The sequence below is a fragment of the Rhinopithecus roxellana genome, chromosome 9 (genome assembly GCF_007565055.1).
Source record: "Rhinopithecus roxellana isolate Shanxi Qingling chromosome 9, ASM756505v1, whole genome shotgun sequence".
NCBI classification, from domain to species: Eukaryota; Metazoa; Chordata; class Mammalia; order Primates; family Cercopithecidae; genus Rhinopithecus; species Rhinopithecus roxellana.
The window spans coordinates 85,702,392-85,720,009 of record NC_044557.1 but is presented as its reverse complement, the minus strand read 5'-3'; the positions used below and the strand labels follow the sequence as shown (position 1 = coordinate 85,720,009).

Sequence of the window (17,618 nt, the reverse complement as noted above, 5' to 3'; positions counted from 1 at the left end):
CCCCACGTGGCCCCTACAGCAGCTTCCCAATGGCCTTCCCAGCTGCCACCCCACGGCAGCCTGAGTGCCTCATTCCTGCTCAGACCTCACCAAGCTCCAGCCGCACCACATCCCCGGCTCCCCAGGGGCCCTGGTGCTCCCTGCTCCTCAGCCCTACCAAATGGGACTTCCTTCCTCTGGGAGGTCCATGCTGACCATCTCCCAGCCCCCCACCCCCACCCCAGCACCGGGCACAGCCTGGGTTTCCTGGTTCCCTGGCTACTGGCTATCTGGGCCCTACACACCATGTCCCACGTGCCAGCCAGAGGGCAAGTGTTTGTTGAATGTGGGGATGACACGGCAGACGGCCAGGACTGTCCAAAGGGGGCTCCCGTCCTTACCTGGATGCCAGCGTGACTACACAGGTAGAAGTCGAACTCGGTGGGGTGGGTGATTTTCGTGTCCACAGTCGTGCCTGCTGGAATGTTTCCACTTTTCCCGACCTTCGGCAACACAGGCATCTCGTTAGACACGGCCAGGGACCGGCAGAGCGAGCAGGCGAGCCAGGCAGCCGCGTTAGACACGGCCAGGGACCGGCAGACCGAGCAGGCAAGCCAGGTAGCCGCGCCGCCCACTGGCCAGGGTGCCCTATTTTGAAGTTTTTAAATTGGCTAATACAGGTAATTGGGAGTATAATGTTAAATAAAATTTCACAAGTGCTAACCACCAAGTTAAATTAGCGAATGTTCTATGTGGGCTGGGGTTATTTTCTACCAACTCTCATGAAGGCCCATGAAGTTAAATGCAGTCGTCGCTGCAGAACGTGCCTTTCATGCCTTAAGAGTCCCTCACTACTGTTGGTGCTATTTTGATTTGAGGTCAAGATGGAAACTGTTACCAACATACAAATTTAAGCTAAACCAGGTGACTGGCTGCGGACAAGCCCTCATCCGAGCACAGGCACACCAGCGCTCCAGGCAGAGGAGCTGGGAGGCTCTGAACGCTGTCAGGAGCCCCTGTGCTCTGCTGGTGGCTTGCTCCCAGCACCTGAGAGAGCAGGGCGGCTCCATTAGAGACTGTCCCAGAGGCCAAGGCGATACATAGAACCATTCAATGGTTTAATTACAAGGTCACAAGCATGGACCAAAAAGCCAGTCGAGATGCACGCATGGCCACCACAGCAGCAAACCCCCATCCCACAAGCCCCGCTCCAGCATTTAGCAGGGTCCCTGATGAATTTTTTTTTTTAGTTGTACAAATTTTAAATATATATACAAAAAAGAATCTCCAGTGTGCTCCCTTCTTTGCAACCTTAAAATATATATATATTTATATATTTTATATATATTATATATATTTTATATATTATATATATTTTATATATAAATATATATTATATATTTTATATATTAGAGACAGAGTCTTGCTTTGTCACCCAGGCTAGAGCACAATGGCGCGGTCTCAGCTCACTGCAACCTCTGCTTCCCGGGTTCAAGTGATTCTCCTGCCTCAGCCACCCCAAGTAACTGGGATTACAGGCATGTGCCACCACGCCCAGCTAATTTTTGTATATTTAATAGAGACGGGGTTTCACTATGTTGGTCAGGCTGGTCTTGAACTTCTGACCTCGTGATCCGCCTGCCTCGGCCTCCCAAAGTGCTGAGATTACAGGCGTGAGCCAGCGCGTCTGGCTCTAATATCTCTTTTCAAAATAGGTTTGGATTTTGTTCATCTGCTTTATTTCTTCTTCAGTTTCTACCTCATTAGTTTCCATGCTAGGATGGAGCAGTGGCGTGTAGGTGTCACCAGGAGTAAGCTGACTTTGGAGCCCTCCTGCCTCCTGGCAACAGAGATCTGGGGGCTGCGGCGGGGAGGAAGAGGACAGGGGAAGGCACCCAAGGCCACGAGCGCCTCAGCCTTCCCTTGACTCCTGGGGACTGAGGTCTCTTATTCCCATCCTTCCTGTCTTTAGGCTTATTTTATCGCTTTCTTGTTGTACAACAAATTCATCTAAATCTACAGACTGCACTGTTTTAGCTGCATTGCATAAGCCTTGACAGGACATTCTCGTTTTTGTTAGGTTCTGAGTACTTTGTGATTTCTATTCTTGTTACATGTTTAATGCATGAGGTACTCAGCAGTGAATTGAAAGTTGAAAACACTCTTCAACTTCGTTTCTACTGTTGATTTAAAATTTAATTGTATAATGATTTAAAAAATATGGCTTGAGACTGAAGTTTGGAAATCTCCTGAGACTTCCTTTGTCCTGGTAGAGCTTTTATAACCTTCCATGTGAACTCAGCTATTTGTAGGGAAGATTCTATCTAACTACTGGATCTGGCTTGGCTTGTTCATTTCACTCATCCAATTTTCAGGGGTTTTTGTTTGTTTGTTTAAGACAGGTTGGAGTGCAGTGGTACAATTACAGCTCATTGAAGCCTCCACTTCCTGAGCTCAAGCAAGTCTCCTGCCTCAGCCTCCTGAGGAGCTAGGACCATAGGTGTATGCCACCATATACAACTAAGTTTTAAATTTCTTTCAGAGATGGGGTTTCACTTTGTTGCTCAGGCTGGTCCTGAACTCTTGGACTAATGCGATCCTCCTACCTTGGCCTCCCAAAGTAGTGGGATTACAGGCCTGAGTCACCACGCCTGGCCCCACGTGTTTTATCCTTAGGTTCATTTTGGTCTGGGAACAGTACAATGAGAGCTGTGTAAAAATACCCATCTTTGGTGCTGTGTTCATCAATTTCTCCTTAAAATTCTGTTACTTTTTGCTTTACTTTTTTTTTCTTTACATAATTTGGTGTTACGTACATTCAAGCTCATTAGTTGCTATATCTTTTTGGTGAATCATTCCACTTATTTATTTATTTTTGTTTGTTTTTTGTTTTTCTTTTTTGAGACAGTCTCACTCTGTCCCCCAGGCTGGAGTGCAGTGGTACAATGTTGGCTCACTGCAATCTCCACCTCCCAGGTTTAAGCAATTCTCCTGCCTCAGCCTCCTGAGTACCTGGGACTATAGGCGCCCGCCACCACGCCTGGGTAATTTTTGTATTTTTAGTAGAGAGGGGGTTTCGCCATGTTGGCCAGGTTGGTCTCAGTCTCCTGACCTCAGGTGACTCACCCGCCTCGGCCTCGCAAAGTGCTGGGATTACAGGCGTGAGCCACCACGCCTGTCCTGGTGAAGGATTCCTTTTACTGTGATGAAACACCCTTTTTCCTCACTGTGACGCTGAAGTTCTGTTTCGCCTTCCATTTGCACAGTAAGCCTTCCCTGTGTCCTTGCAGGGCGTGCCTGTAGGGAGTCTAACACTCTCAGTTTCTTTCCTGGGTGCCGAGTGGATGTTAACCCTCTGCCTTCTGGCCCTGCCTTGGCCAGGTCAAGGTCTTCTGGTCCAGTCCAAGGCCTCCTTTCTGGGCAGGTCCCTTTCCTTAGGCAGCTACCCTGACATTAGACAGTTAGCACAATGTGGATAGATGTAAGTTTATTTTTACTTATCCTACTAGGAACATGGAGAACACTTTTAACCTGGGTGTCCTAGCTTTCGTCAGCTGTGGAGAATTCTCAGCTGTTCTATCTGCAACTCTTGCTCCTCCACATTCTCCTTCCAGAACACCCGTGAGATGAGCCGTGCTGCTTCAATGCCGCCATCTCTCCTCCCCCCTCAGCAACACCTTCCAGCCCTGCCACAGGGACCTGCCGGGGGGTCCGAGTTTGCGCCACTCTGCCAATTCTGTACGACTGCACAGCTCCGTGCTGCCGTTTCTAATACGGTCCTTTTCAGAGCCGCCTCTTTTGCTAATCTATTAGCTAAGTGACATCTTGTGCCTAGACCTAGACTAGGCCTACGGGACTTATAAATGAAGACTTTTTGGTGGGGCACAGTGGTTCACACCTGTAATGCCAGCACTTTGGCAGGCCAAGGCAAGAGGATGGCTTGAGCCCAGGAGTTTGAGACCAGCTTGGACAACATAGTGAGACCCTGTCTCTATAGAAAGTAAAAAAAAACATTAGCCAGGTGCATGCCTTAGTCCCAGTTACCAGGGAGGCTGAGGTGGGAAGATCACTTGAGCCCAGGAGCTAGAGGCTGCAGTGAGCTACGATCGCACCACTGCACTCTAGCCTGGGTGACAGAGCCAGACCCCATCTTAAAGCAAAACAACACAAAAGAAAACTCACCAAAACAACAACAGAAAAGACTTTACCAAAGCAAGGACAGCCTTCTCTAGTGCCTAAACCTGGATCCCCACGAAGCCCCTTGGAGGACAGAGTCGCCTGGGACGGCGGCATTGTGGCCAGCAGGTTCTCTGTGAGCGTGCTTGGGGTGTGGGGCTGAGGGGAGAACCGTGCCCCGTGCCTGGAGTCGTGCAGAAACTCACCCGCTCATTCTTGTCCGTGCAGAAGAGCCGTGTGTGGTGCCTCTTCTGCACCACGATGAAGGTGATCCCGGGCTGGTAGTCTTTTTCCAGCTTGATACAGGCCTCACGGATGGCCAGCAACTCGTGGTGGAGAACCTAGGGGCAGGGAAGGGGAAAAGCTCGTGCTAAAAGATGGCAGTGCATGTGAGCAACGGTCCCATGCATGGGTTCTGGGTTTAGAACTCCCAGCCGTGGTGATTCTGAGACAATGAGCATGTTCACGGTGAGGTGAAAACACAGGAGGGCAGAAACCATCCTCTCTGCAGGGAGGCCTGGATGCAGGAGGAGAGGGCTTGGCACTCAGGAATGGGAAGAACACTTCCCCTGGAGGGCCCAGGAGGTTCTGTGTGTGCAAGGGGCACGGCCAAGGCCAGGGGTGCAGGCTGGGCTCTGTGCCGAGAAAGCACACGCAGAGGCCAAGTTCCTGCAGAAGCTCAGGGCAGGCTCCAGCCAGGAAGGGCTGGCCGGTCAAGGTGTATCCATTCTGTCCTCCCAGGAGGCCATGGGCCTCGGGAACGAGCTCTGCTTCCACTCTGGACTGGGAAGGCAAACGCGGGAGCTGGGCTGCGTGCCATCCAGCCTCCTGATCAAGGCGGGTGAGTTCCTGAGCTCCTGGGGCAGCCACCAAGGATGTCTTCCCACCCCACTGTGTGAGGCTCCTCCCCCAACAGGTCCGGGACAGCTTTCTTCTGCTTTTCTTGCTAACACCCCCAAGGAAGCGACCGTGTGACATGGCGAGAGGTGGGGAGGAATCGGCTCTAGTCAACGGGAGAAACACTCAAGGCACCCATCGCCTGAGTTCCAGGCCAGGATGGACTCATTCCTGCCCACAGGTCACCTTGATCTGGGGGTGCTGCACAAGCTCTCAACCAAAGACAGCAATGAGACTCCCCCCACCCCTCTGTGATGGCTTCCTTGCCTGTCCAGACCCGGCAGTGACCCACTATGGCCATCCCTCTCTCCACATCCAGACAGTGGCTGCATCCTGGCGACCCTACCTTCAAAAGAGCTGCCACCTATCCCTCCTCCTGGCCCTGCCTCCACACCTCTCACACTGCAGACAGGTGTCCCCAGATGCAATGAGCTCCCTGCCTTGCAGAGACACCCGACAGCTCTCCACAGGCTGCAAGGCAAAGCCAGGCCCTTGGGAAGCCCCCAGATGGAGCTCTGCTCTGCGAGTCAGCTGGACTCAAGCGTCTCTCCCTCATCTCTTGGTCCCCAGGCCCATACCCACCCCTCCTCCTCTCCCTCTGTCCTGCCTCAGTGTCAGAGTCTGGACAGCCTCGTGTCCCATCTCCTCCCCTGGACCCCCTTCCATGCTGTGACCAGATCAGCCTTGTGGCTGAATGAAAGCCACATCGTTCTTGCCATTCACCAAGTGTGGTTCTGCTGCACAAACAGGTGAATTACAGACCCTGGAGAAGGGGAGAGGCGGTTCCAAGAGGCGCCCACCTGCTGGAACTGGCCTTCGGAGACGCCGTCACGGTAGAAGATGATGCGGGTGGGCTTGAAGCGCGTGGACTTGTAGAACTGGATGAGGAGCTCGCGGACCATGGCGGCCAGGTCTTGTATGATCTCCTGCCGGTGCTGCTGCACGCGCACAGTGGCGCAGTAGCGATTGGGGTGGGCGTCCATGCTGCCCACCACCTGCAGGAACAGGCAGTGAGTATGGTCAAGGGTTCCTGAAACTTTCCTCTCCTGGGTGTGTGCCTGGACTCTCGGGAAGATGGGGACAAGAAGTGTCCCCACCCTGGAACTCACATCACAGTAAAGTGACAATGGCTGGCTGGGTGTGAACTCACAGCCTTTAGGCTTTCGGTGTCTGGCAATAGTGTTCGTAAATACTTCCTAAAGTATAAAAGTTTGCCAAGTTACATAGTTAAAAAAGGAAAAAAAAAAAAAAAAAAACTGGCCAGGCGCAGTGGCTCACACCTCTATCCCAGCACTTCAGAGACTGAGGCGGGCAGATCACCCGAGGTCAGGAGTTTGAGATCACCCTGGCCAACATGGTGAAACCTCGTCTCTAGTAAAAATACAAAAATTAGCCCAGCGTGGTGGCGCACACCTGTAATCCCAGCTACTCGGGAGGCTGAGGCAGGAGAATTGCTTTAACCCAGGAGGCAGAGGTTGCAGTGAGCCGAGATCGCACCACCGCCTCCAGCCTGGGCAACACAGTGAGACTTTATCTCAAAAACAAAAACAAAAAAAAACAGATTAGAACTATCCTCTGCTTGGGATCAGATGTGGCTGAATTAATCAGTCCAAAGAAGGCAATGGGTGGGGGTGTCCCTATTTCTTCCAAAGAAACTACAAGCACATCAACATAGAGCATCCCGAAGGCACACCAGCCAGGCAAGCAGCCACTGGAAGGTGCCAGCCACAAAGAGGGCAGGCAGAGGGAGCCCAGCACGGCTCTGCGGTTCTTCTGTAGGGGGCCAAGTGAGCGTGAGGGATGAGGTGGCCCAGCCCATGGAGGGAACCGGGTAGATCTCCACATGCCGCCCCACCCTCTGGCTGGGGAAGGTGAGGTCCTTACTTTCAAAAACACGGATGGAAATAAAACCTCTCATGTCACTGAAAAATAGGAACTGCTTCTTGGCAATCTGCCTCCCTCTTCATAAATCCTTACAGAACAAGTTCTTTCCCAGTTAATTCTCCCACTATTCCACGTCCTTTGTCCTGCCTTGGGCTATAATTTTTTTCTTAAACCAAGAGAAAAATAAACTCTGCAATGTTTCCAGTTGGTATAAACAGAAATACATTAACATAAACAGAAATCTGTTCCTATTGATTGAGAATTGTGGGGATAGGGGATAAACACGCAGATTTCTCTGTTTCTGAAAACTTGAAAAACAAACAAAAAACAACAACAAAAAAACAGCCCAAGGCTCCAAAAGCCAGAGATATAATTGAACGCTTTATAACATTTGTACAGAAAAAAACAAAGTTAATGGGGACCAGGTGAGGTGGGGACAGGGGAGAGCCAGCTGCAGGACCCTCGGGGGCTCCCCCCTGTGCCTGGCTTCCTCCTGGCACACTGGTGCCCAGCTGTGCCTCGGTGACGGCCATGCGGTGCTTCACCATCAGAGGAAAGGGCCGAAAATGACTCAGCATGGCCAGGTGCGGTGGCTCACGCCTGTCATCCCAGCACTTTGGGAGGTCGAGGCAGGTAGATCACCTGAGGTCAGGAGTTCGAGACCAGCCTGGCCAACATGGTGAAATCCTCTCTCTACAAAATACGAAATTCAGCCAGCCATGATGGCGGGTGCCTGTAATCCCAGCTACTCAGGAGGCTGAGGCGGGAGAACTGCTTGAACCCAGGAGGCGGAGGTTGCAGTGAGCTGAGATTGCACCATTGCACTCTAGCCTGTGTGACACTGTCTCAAAAAAAAAAAAAAAAAAAAGAAGAAGAAGAAAAAAAAAAACACACAGAACACAAAACAACCACCAAAAAACTGACTCAACAAAGTGAGCAGCGGTGTATGCGTGGGAGTGGTGGGGTTGTGATCATCGGGCCAAGCGGCAGGAATGAGTTGATGCAGTGTGCATTTCCTAAAGGAGTGTGCCCTGAGTAACACCAGAGCACATACCAGGTTGCTTTTCTTCCACCTGGGGCAGCTCAAATGACTTCCTTGTGTCCCAGATAGATTCTCCTGCTCCATATTCTCTCCCAACTAATGAAATAATAATGGTAGCATTTTCTTTTTTCTTTTTTGAGAGAAAACCTCACTTTGTTGGCCAGGCTGGAGTGCAGCGGCACGATCTCTTCTCGCTGCAGCCTCGACCTCCTGTGCTCTGGCAATCCTCCCACCTCAGCCTCCTAGGTAGCAGGAACTACAGGCGTGCGCCACCACCCCCAGCTATGTTTGGAGAGATGGGTGTTCGCCATGTTGCCTAGGCTGGAATGGCAGCATTTCTGAGCATCTACTCTGTGCTAGACACTGTGCCAGGGGCTTAACCACATCATTTCCTAATTCTCCCATGAGGTCAAAATTTGTTTCCTCATTTTACACCCAAGAAAGTTCTGAAACATGAAGCTCATTGTCCAAGAGAAACAAGAAAATAGAAGCAGCACGGGCCTGTCTGAGGTTTGGGGCTGGGTCCAAAGCCAGAGTTTTCATGCTGTGGGGGCACGGGCTCATCATACCCCAGGCTAGCACCCGCCAGTCAGGCCCCCATGTGCAGGGGGCCTCCTTGCACCTCAGATCTCCCAAAGGGCTGGGATAGGCATGCGCCCCTATGCCCCACCTCTGACTGCTTCTTGGAACTTACTTTGTGTTATTATAGTGCCCCCTCCAAACACCTCTCTCCCACACTACCCTGGCTGTCCCTACCGCTTAGTGAGACCCCATGCCTTTCAGGAAGGACCCCTGGCCACACTGTGGCAGTGGGACCTCGACAGGGTCCCACACGTTGTCAATGGAAGACCCATGGGAAAGCGCTGACACTCACGGCGGCAATGGAGGGCTTCTTCCCGTCCCCGGCGGGGGGGTGAGTGACGTCCGCTCCCAGAAAGATGACGGGCTGCTGGAACACTGGTGGCCTGCGGAGAGGAGTGGCATCAAGGGCCACGGTGAGACACGTCTGGACCTCCGACCCCAGTAGGTGCCACCATCACCTTTTGGAGGTGGTCAGTGTATCATGGTAACGCTTTTGAAAAGAATCCTTATCTTTTAACAGGAATACTAAAAACCTTGCAGATTAAATGATACAAGATCTGAAATCTGCTTCAGAAGAGCCGGGGGCTGGGGGGCTTGGGTGGAGCGTACTCCAGACCAGACAGGCCGGGGGCTGACAGCTGCTGAGGCTGCGGCTCAGGCCTACGAGGGCTCATCCTTCCACCTTCTACTCCCTCTGCAGCCACACCCACGCCAGGGCTTCTCCCACCACCCTCGGCACCACCAACGCCGGGCCAGCTCGCTTTTCCTTGGGGCGGGGGACTGTCCCGAGCATGGGCAGGCGTTGAGAGGCATGCCTCGCCTCCACCCACTGGATGCCAGTAGCACCCCGTCCAGCCTGACACCCCAACATGTCTCCAGACATGACCACATGTCCCCTGGCAGCAAAACCACCCCATGGAGAACTTCCAGACCCTGAATGTACCCCAGCGGTGACCCTCGGGAGTCAGCATGCATGGGGGCAGGGACAGGCTCACCGGGAAAGGCGGAGGTGGTGACAGCACCTCCCTCCCCACTCTGCTGCCGGGTTGAGAGTGCACCGCCCCGCACCCCACCCATCCTTGCTCGGCTGCTGCAGGCAACATCAGGAAGTATCAGAAGCGGCTGTTCTGCTAGCCTTGCCTGTTGGAAACCGGGCAGATGGGGCCCTTGCCTCTGCTGCCCTCTCCCAGCATCCATTTCCCCACGTGCTTGTGACTCACTCCCCGCCCACACCCTCTCACTCCCATCGCCTGCCTTCCGGCAGAGCTCCGTCTCAGCTGAACCCATCATTGCTTGCGCTGGCTCCCAGGCCCCTTCTAGTCAGACTTCTCACGGCCATAGCAATAAGGCTCCTCTTCCCAAGGTCACCAATGACCTCTGCATCACCCAGACCTACGGCCGAGCCTCAGGCCTTGCTGCGCCTGGCTCGCTGCAGGACACACTTCCCTTGGTGCCTAGGGCCCTGCGGCCAGCCTCCCTGCCCCAGCCTCTCCCATCTCCGCTGCTGGTTCCTCTCTCTCCAGGCCGTGAACTCCAGCCTTCTCCAGGGCCCAGGGCTTGGAATACCACCTGTCTGCTAAGGATTCCTGGATCCTGTCTCCCCTGACACCAGCCTCCTGGTTCCCAACATCCATCCACTCATCACCCGCACTCAGATGCTCTGCAGAGGCTGTTGGGGTCCAGTTCACCCACGCCTGGTGCTCACCCTCCCAACAGCCTCCCCGTCTAACGACGACCGGGTCTCTCCTGTAGCCCAGGCCAAGGGCCTTGATTTTTCCCTCACACACAGCCCAATCCCACCTGCCAGCAAGCCCCAGGGCTCTATCTTCAAAACATCTCAGAGTCCAGGTGCTCCCACTGCCCTGGTCTGGCCCAGGCCACCACCCCCTCTCGGCTTCATGGAGCCAGAGCTGGCCATAATGTTAGTCGGGTGCCTCCGACGGCCCCAGCTCACCCGAGGGAGCCCTGGTTCCCCAGTGGCCCCCAGACTGCACGTGGGCGGACCTGTCTCCTGTCTGCTCTCACGGCCCTCCCATAGCTGTGCTGTGCACCTGCCGCCTGTACAATACACTCATGACCTGGGTGCCTCCACCAGGACTTCCGGCCCGGTGCTGTACGCTCATGGCCCAAACTCCCTGCACACAGGAGGTACTCAATAAATACAGAACCTGTTGACTGAGGAGCAGCACTTGCAGTTCCCAGCCAGCTCAGGATTGGTCGTCGCTCATTCCCATGAGCCTGTCTCACTGCAGAGCCCGCACTCATGCTCACAGCCGTTCCCCTCAGAATCCAGGTTCTCCCCATGTTATCACCCTGCTCCCTGATGAATTCAACAGACTGTTTCTGGGTGCGTGTAACTCGGTGGCTCTCAAAGCCTGGTCCCCCGTGTAGCAGCAGTGACACTGTGTGTGTCCACTTGCTAGCGGTGGAAATTCTCGGCCCCATCAGTCCTGCTGAGTAGGACACTCCGGGGACAAGCCCCGCTGGGGTTCAAGAGCTGTTCAGGTGTGAGGACACTGTGGTGACCCAGCCCAGGCCTGTGCACACAGCGGGGGCTCACCACCGCCCCACTTTCCAAATACAGAGGGTCACTGCCTTGAGGCAGTTTCACTGAGGATTCTTAACTCTGTTACGGTGTGCCAGTGATGCAGACTTAGTGCACTGCCTGGCTTAGGATGGCTTTATCAGCTGAGCCCCACCGCTGACTGGGAGCTCCCACAGGTCCACACCACAGGGGCTGCCTACAGCCTCCAGTTCCCTTCTGCACAAATGCACAAATAATCTGATTCTACGTATTCTCCGTTGTCGTCTTCCAAATGTTAAGACAACTGCCAGGGCTGGCAAAGATGCCTGTCATTGTGCGGAGACGTCTTTCTTGCCTACATCACAGGTTGGTGGCTTTGGAGGAGGGAAGAAGCAAACCTGGCCCTGCCCTGGAACAGCTGGACGCTCAGCCGGTCAGGAGGTGCCAGAAGAGGGTGCAGCTCCATCGCCCCCAACTCCCGTCCCCGGCGGTCAGCCCTGGACCTCTGAGGCAGGCGGGTGGCCAGCGCTTGGCCACACATCCTATCCTGGTCTGGGAGCTGCCAACGTGTGCTCCCATGAGGAGTTTTTCAGTCCAAAGTCCCAGCACGACGCAGCATCCATGACCAGCCTGGCGTGGGAAGCATGGGGGTGCCGTGGTCCACACAGTAGCTGCTGCTGCTGAGCCAGGGAAGCCCATCTCCTGGCCATCCGAGGCATGCTCTGCTCTGCCTTGCCCACTGGGATTCAAGGCACGAATTTCTCTGTCTGGAAACCTGGCCACAATGCTCAAACTCCTGCAGATGCCCCTGGTCCCCAGCAGAGCGTGAGCAGCCAGATCTATGTCTAACATCTTTGCTCTGCTGTGGCCAGGATGGTGCTGGGCCCAGGTGAGGGGACTCTGCCCCCATGTCCCCTGCACACCGCACCCCACCCGGCCAGGCGTCCCGCCGTGCCTGGGTCCGCAGGCGGAGGTAAAGGGGCTGGACCTCACCTGCCCTGGGGCAGCAGGATGTTGTTCACGCCTCCCAGCTTGACATTGATCTTCAGGCAGAGGTTGGACAGGGTCTGCGGTGTGGTCCTCTGCACGTTCTTCATCTGCACGCACTGCGTGGCCATCCCCAGCACTGTGTCTCCCACGCGCTTGACCTCGGCTAAGGGGCATGAGAGGCACACACAGCTCTGTTGGCGCCCCTTCCTCAGCTGGCCCTGGGAGCAGCAGCCGCCACCAGCCCTCTTGCCCCCATCTGGCAAGTGCAACCATGGCAGCTGTGCTGAGCTCTGCGTGTCCCCTCTGTCCGAGGTCGGCGATAGAAGAGGGTCACTGGCCCCAAGGGGGATGCCAGGCTCCTTGGAGTCCAGACTCCAGCACGGCTGTGCCTGCCTTGCCCAGGCCAGGCTTCCCCCGGCTCACAAAGGGAAGTTGAGTGAGTCTATCTCATCCCTCCAATTTATCAACAAAACCATTTAAATGCCTCACCTAGGGGCCCCAGGGCAGGAGAGAAAGAGCCCAGCTAAAAGGAAGGACTTGGCTCTCCTGCTTAGAAAGGCCACTTATACTGGCCGGGCACGGTGGCTCACACTGGTAATCCCAGCACTCTGGGAGGCCAAGGCAGGTGGATCACCTGAGGCCAGGAGTTCTTCCCATGTTATCACCCTGCTCCCCACCAACATGGCAAAACCCCATCTCTACTAATAATACAAAAATTAGCCGGGCATGGTGGTGTGTGCCTGTAATCCTAGCTACTCGGGAAGCTGAGGCAGAAGAATCGCTTGAACTCGGGAGGTAGAGGTTGCAGTGAACCAAAATTACACCACTGCATTCCAGGCTAGGAGACAGAGCCAGCCCTTGTCTCAAAAAAAAAAAAAAAAGAAAGAAAGAAAAAAAGGAAAAAAGGAAGGTCACTCCACGGTGCTCTGGCTGCAAGCAAATGCTTTGGTGGTTAAAAATAAAAACACTGGCACCCTCAAAATCCTTGGCAGATGTAAACCTGACATCAAAGAGTTCCATGGACCCACCCCCGCTATTCCTGGTCTCTTTCATGAAGCAACCGGTCAGCTGCTCACTGGGCAGGTCTGGGGAAACGGTGACCCCAGGACAATGTTAGCAGGATGTCAACACCAATAGCTTTTTCTTCCCTTCTTTTTTTGGGACATTGAACTTAGAGAAGTGTAGCTTTTACATGTCAATAATCTGTTGTGGTTGGGCGTGGGGCCCTGTGGGTGACCCCTGGCATGGACTTTGGCAAAACGCCACAGAATTCTGAGGTGGGCACAGAGGTTCCACATGGGCTGAGTCCCGAGCAGGAGCTGACCCCGGTGCAACACTCTGTGCGTTAAACAAACGCTCCTCCATCCAGCCGACACGCATGCTGTGTGATGGATGGGGTGCCCACCCGTGTGCCAAGGCCTGTGCCACCTGAGGTGCTGACTGCCCACGACCACAGCATCATACAGGACGACGGGGAGGCCCTGAACACAGACTTGGCAGTGATCAGAACCCACCTCTTCCTTCTCAGCCTCCTGAAAGGCCCGAAAGGATCACCTTTCTCAGTGCAGCAGAAACACAGAGGGGCTTAGGCAGGAACAAACACCCATGGAGACCACGACGGCTCCCTACAGCCAGCGGGAGCACCCACACCTACCGTACACGGGCGTCTTGCCAGGCAGGATGACCACCACCAGCTGCAGGCCTGCATACGTGTTCTTCAGGTGCCGGAACATGGGCTCCACGCTGTCCGCACCCTGTGCGTATTTGCAGAAGCACGGCTGGCCCTGGATAGGCATGCCGGCGTCTCTGGAGATCTTTCTGAGCTGCTCTGTGAAGGACCTGCAGGAGAAGGCTCAGTTCACTACAGTGCACAGGGAATGGTGGAGAACTCAGGCCGACCAGAGGCTCTAACACAGGGGCGTCATTTTTACAAAGCCCAGAGCACTTTCACTGAGGTCAAAGTTGTTCTTAAAGTCCTGGATGAGGCCAGAATTCAGAGCCACATCTCCTAACACATACTGCCTCATGAGAAAGGTTAAGTGTGCTCAACATACACGTAAGCGCACTCGAAAGTCACTCGCAGCTAACTTGCTACCGTAACACAGCACAGCCTTTAAACTGCTCACGCTGCCTCGCCGCTGTGGCGGCCCCAGTGCGGACGCAATGCTGTGCCCGTAAAGCGGCCGAGCAGCCCCTGGAGCTCCGGTGAAGGAGGCCAGCGTTCTCCCCACACGCAGACCAGCACTGTCAGAGGGAGGGAGATTTTCAGCTCACTGTCATTTTGGATCTTTCCCCCAGTTGTTCTGATGGGCACAACCTGGACTGTATGACATCATCACGAGAGAAAATACAACAGCCCACAGCCCAAGGAGTGGTGGCAGCTGGCGACGGCCGGCCTGGTGAAGCTGGGGCGGGGTGCGAGGCAGGGCAGCGGCTTCTATTTTAAGCTGAAGACTAAGAATCATGTCACCTTCTACAATAAGGGCGAGGACAAGGCACTCCAACCCAGCCAGTGTCCAATTTCCTGTACATTAGATCAGGTCAAGAAACACGTGTGTGTCCACCCGTATCTTCAGCTCCAGGCCAAAGTGAAGCAAGGGGCCAAGGACAGAAGAAGGGGCAGGAGGCGACCCTGTGTTCAGAACTAACCTACTTTAGTTTGCTTCCCAAACATCCTCTCTGGGCTTCCACCTCCTCTGCCAGCAGTGTGGACAAGAGGTGGCCTCAGAAGGACAGATGGCCACTTGCCAGCAAGACATCAGCTCCCAGGGCCATGCCCGTTCACAGCCAGCCTTTGCTGGAACTGTCAAGGGACCAGCTACACCTTACAGGCTGGAGTCCTCTCCTGCTGCCCCTACAGAGCAGGGAAGCAAAGACTTTATGTTCCCTTTGAAGTTTGGCAAAAAGGCACAAGCCACCCTGCTGTGTGCTCCCGACACAGTCCCACTGGGCCCGTACCTGGCATGGCTGTGCTGGCCAAGGCGAGCGTCCTGGGTGAGGGCAGGCCCTTCCATGGCACTTGGGCTTCCTAGAGGACCCGGCGCTCACCGGGGCAGGTGCCAGAGACCTGAACCAAAGCTTTTCTCCTCTTAATCACTCCCCTTGTCTGGGAAGGAAGATACTACTCGCAGCCTCTCCACCTCTCTATTTCACCATCTCTTCCTGATTATTTTTTTCTTGAGATGGAGTCTTGCTTTTTCGCCAGGCTGGAGTGTAGTGGTGTGATCTCGGCTCACCGTAACACCCGCCGCCCGGGTTCAAGCGATTCTCCAGCCTCAGTGCCCTGAGCAGCTAGTATTACAGGTGTGGCACCACCACGCTTGGCTAATTTTTGTATTTTTTGGACAGATGGGCTGGTCTCAAACTCCTGACCTCAAGTGATCCTTCTGCCTTAGCCTCCCAAAGTACTGGGGATTACAGGCCTACGCCACTGTGCCCATCTCTTCCTGATTCTGTCTTCATTTTCTCCTTCTAATTTACACAAATATGGAGCTAATTGTTTTTTTTAAATAATTGGAGTTCTTTGAATCCAATTCTCTCTTTTGCCCCTCCTTATAAACTTCCTTCAGATCCTGTTTGGTTTTGTCTGTGGTCTGCACTACTTCTCCATGTTCACTGCAAGGGTAGGTCCCAGGAGTGAGAGGGGCACCGATGGGGCCAGCATGTCTTGCCCTGGCCCGGGCAATGGTATTTGACAGGGAAAGGCTGATGAACCCTGACACCAAAACCCATGCCAGTGCCCTCACCCCCGCCCCAGCCAGAGTCAGTCCTGCAAGTGGTCACTCGAGCTGCCCATCGGGCAGGACCCCCAGGCTGGAGCTTCTGCCTGTGGAGGGCTTACTTCAGATGGACTTCTGTGCACTGGCGCTGGGGGGCAAAGCACGCGATGGCCCACACCTTGATCTCAATGCCCGTGTGGAACTGCTTGTTCCGCATGTCCCAGACACCCTGGACAGGCGTCGCAATCGCTTTATTCTGCAAATGGCAAAAGGTTCCAGGTGAGAAAAAATGGAAAACATATTCCTTCAACCTCAGACTTTGTCACTCTCACTGCTGGTCCCCCTGACCAACAATGGCTCCTCAGGGAAAGAACTTCTGTGCTGTCTCCTGTATCTGAACTGCCTAGTGATGCAGACAACTGGCAGGATCGGTAGATGGATGGGCTGCTGGAAGATGGGTGGGTGGATGGTTGATGGGTGGATAAGGTAGGTGGGTGGTCAGTTGATGATTGGTGGGTAAGATGGGTGGGTGGATGGTTGATAGGTGGATAAAGTGGGTGGGTGGATGGTTGACGGGTGGATAAGGTGGGTGGGTGGATGGCTGATGGGTGCAAAAGGTGGATGGGTAAATGGTTGATGGGTGAGTAAGGTGAGTGGGTGGATGGTTGATGAGTGGATACGGTAGGTAGGTGGATGGAGAGATGGAGAGATAGATGCATAGATGGATGGATGGATGGATGGATGGATGGATGGGTAAGTGATGAACAGACAGATGGGGGCTAAGCCAGGAGGAGGGAGGCCCAAAGCTCCATCCAACCTCATGAGTAGCCTGGAGAAACAGAAGTGCCTTGCCATGCTACAGGAAGGTCTCCTGTTCTATACCGAGCTTTCTCTCACTTCCACTCCTCTATCATCAGTGACGTGGGAAGGGGAGATCAGAGCTGGGACTGAGCCCGTAGCTTTTTCCACTCAGCATGCCACTGCCTGCAGCTGTGTCGGAAATGGGAGCTACTTCCACTCGAGAAGAGAAAGGCGAGCTGTGCAACTACGCTGTCAGCTCTCAGCTAGAAAGGACCAGACCTGAGCACTGTCGCCTAAGGAATCTTTGAACCAGCTTCAAGTGCTTCTCAAGAGAAGGGCCAGGAAGGGTCCTTTGTGGGAGGGACAGGCACTCCTAGGCCTGGGGGCATCACTAAAGGATGCGGCTGTGCCTGAGTTGCTGTCATTTACTCTGTAGAGGTTTTTGTTTTTTTAGCAGAAAACATTTTTCGTACAAAATCTTTTCTGTAGAAAACATTTCATACAAAATGCCTGCTGTAGAAATCAAACACATGATAGAAATAAATGCTTTGCTTCCTATATTTTTATAACTTCTGCCTGTTCCCACCAGCCTCCCTGTGTGCAAGAGTCTCACAGACAGCCTGGGGCTCCAGACAGGGAGTGCACGCGCACACACACACACACATACACGCACTCACATGCACACACACGCGCACACACACACACAGGCTCTTACTATACAGGTACTTCTCAGCCCTCAGCACAACTGACATCTGAAGCTCAGTGATTCTTTGTCACGAGGCTGTCCTGTGCCCTGTAGACTATCCCACTCACCCCCAAGTTGTGACAATAAAAAATGTCTCCAGACACTGCCAGATGTTTCCTGGGGGGCAAAGTCATCCCTGGTCGAGAACTCCTGCTGTACACACTGATTTCTGAAGGACATTTTGTTTTTTTGCACTAACAATGGACCGGGGGTAGGTAGGGCAGGGGACAGGAATGTTTCCTCACATTAAAATGTTTTAGAGATCTGGAAAAATGTATT

The 17,618-nt window shown here is 53.8% G+C and overlaps 1 protein-coding gene across 1 annotated transcript in view; it reads right to left on the bottom strand.

Annotated features, from left to right (window-relative positions):
• Window positions 1-17,618, bottom strand: part of AGO2 (argonaute RISC catalytic component 2) — a 120,405-nt gene that overhangs the window by 14,973 nt on the left and 87,814 nt on the right. Inside the window, exons 11-17 of the mRNA XM_030937401.1 lie at window positions 15,916-16,049; window positions 13,729-13,913; window positions 12,078-12,237; window positions 8,853-8,943; window positions 5,853-6,047; window positions 4,362-4,496; window positions 381-482 (exon numbers count right to left, since the gene is read on the bottom strand). Of these exons, the coding sequence (XP_030793261.1) occupies window positions 381-482; window positions 4,362-4,496; window positions 5,853-6,047; window positions 8,853-8,943; window positions 12,078-12,237; window positions 13,729-13,913; window positions 15,916-16,049 (1,002 nt within the window). The remainder of the gene's footprint in view (window positions 1-380; window positions 483-4,361; window positions 4,497-5,852; window positions 6,048-8,852; window positions 8,944-12,077; window positions 12,238-13,728; window positions 13,914-15,915; window positions 16,050-17,618) is intronic.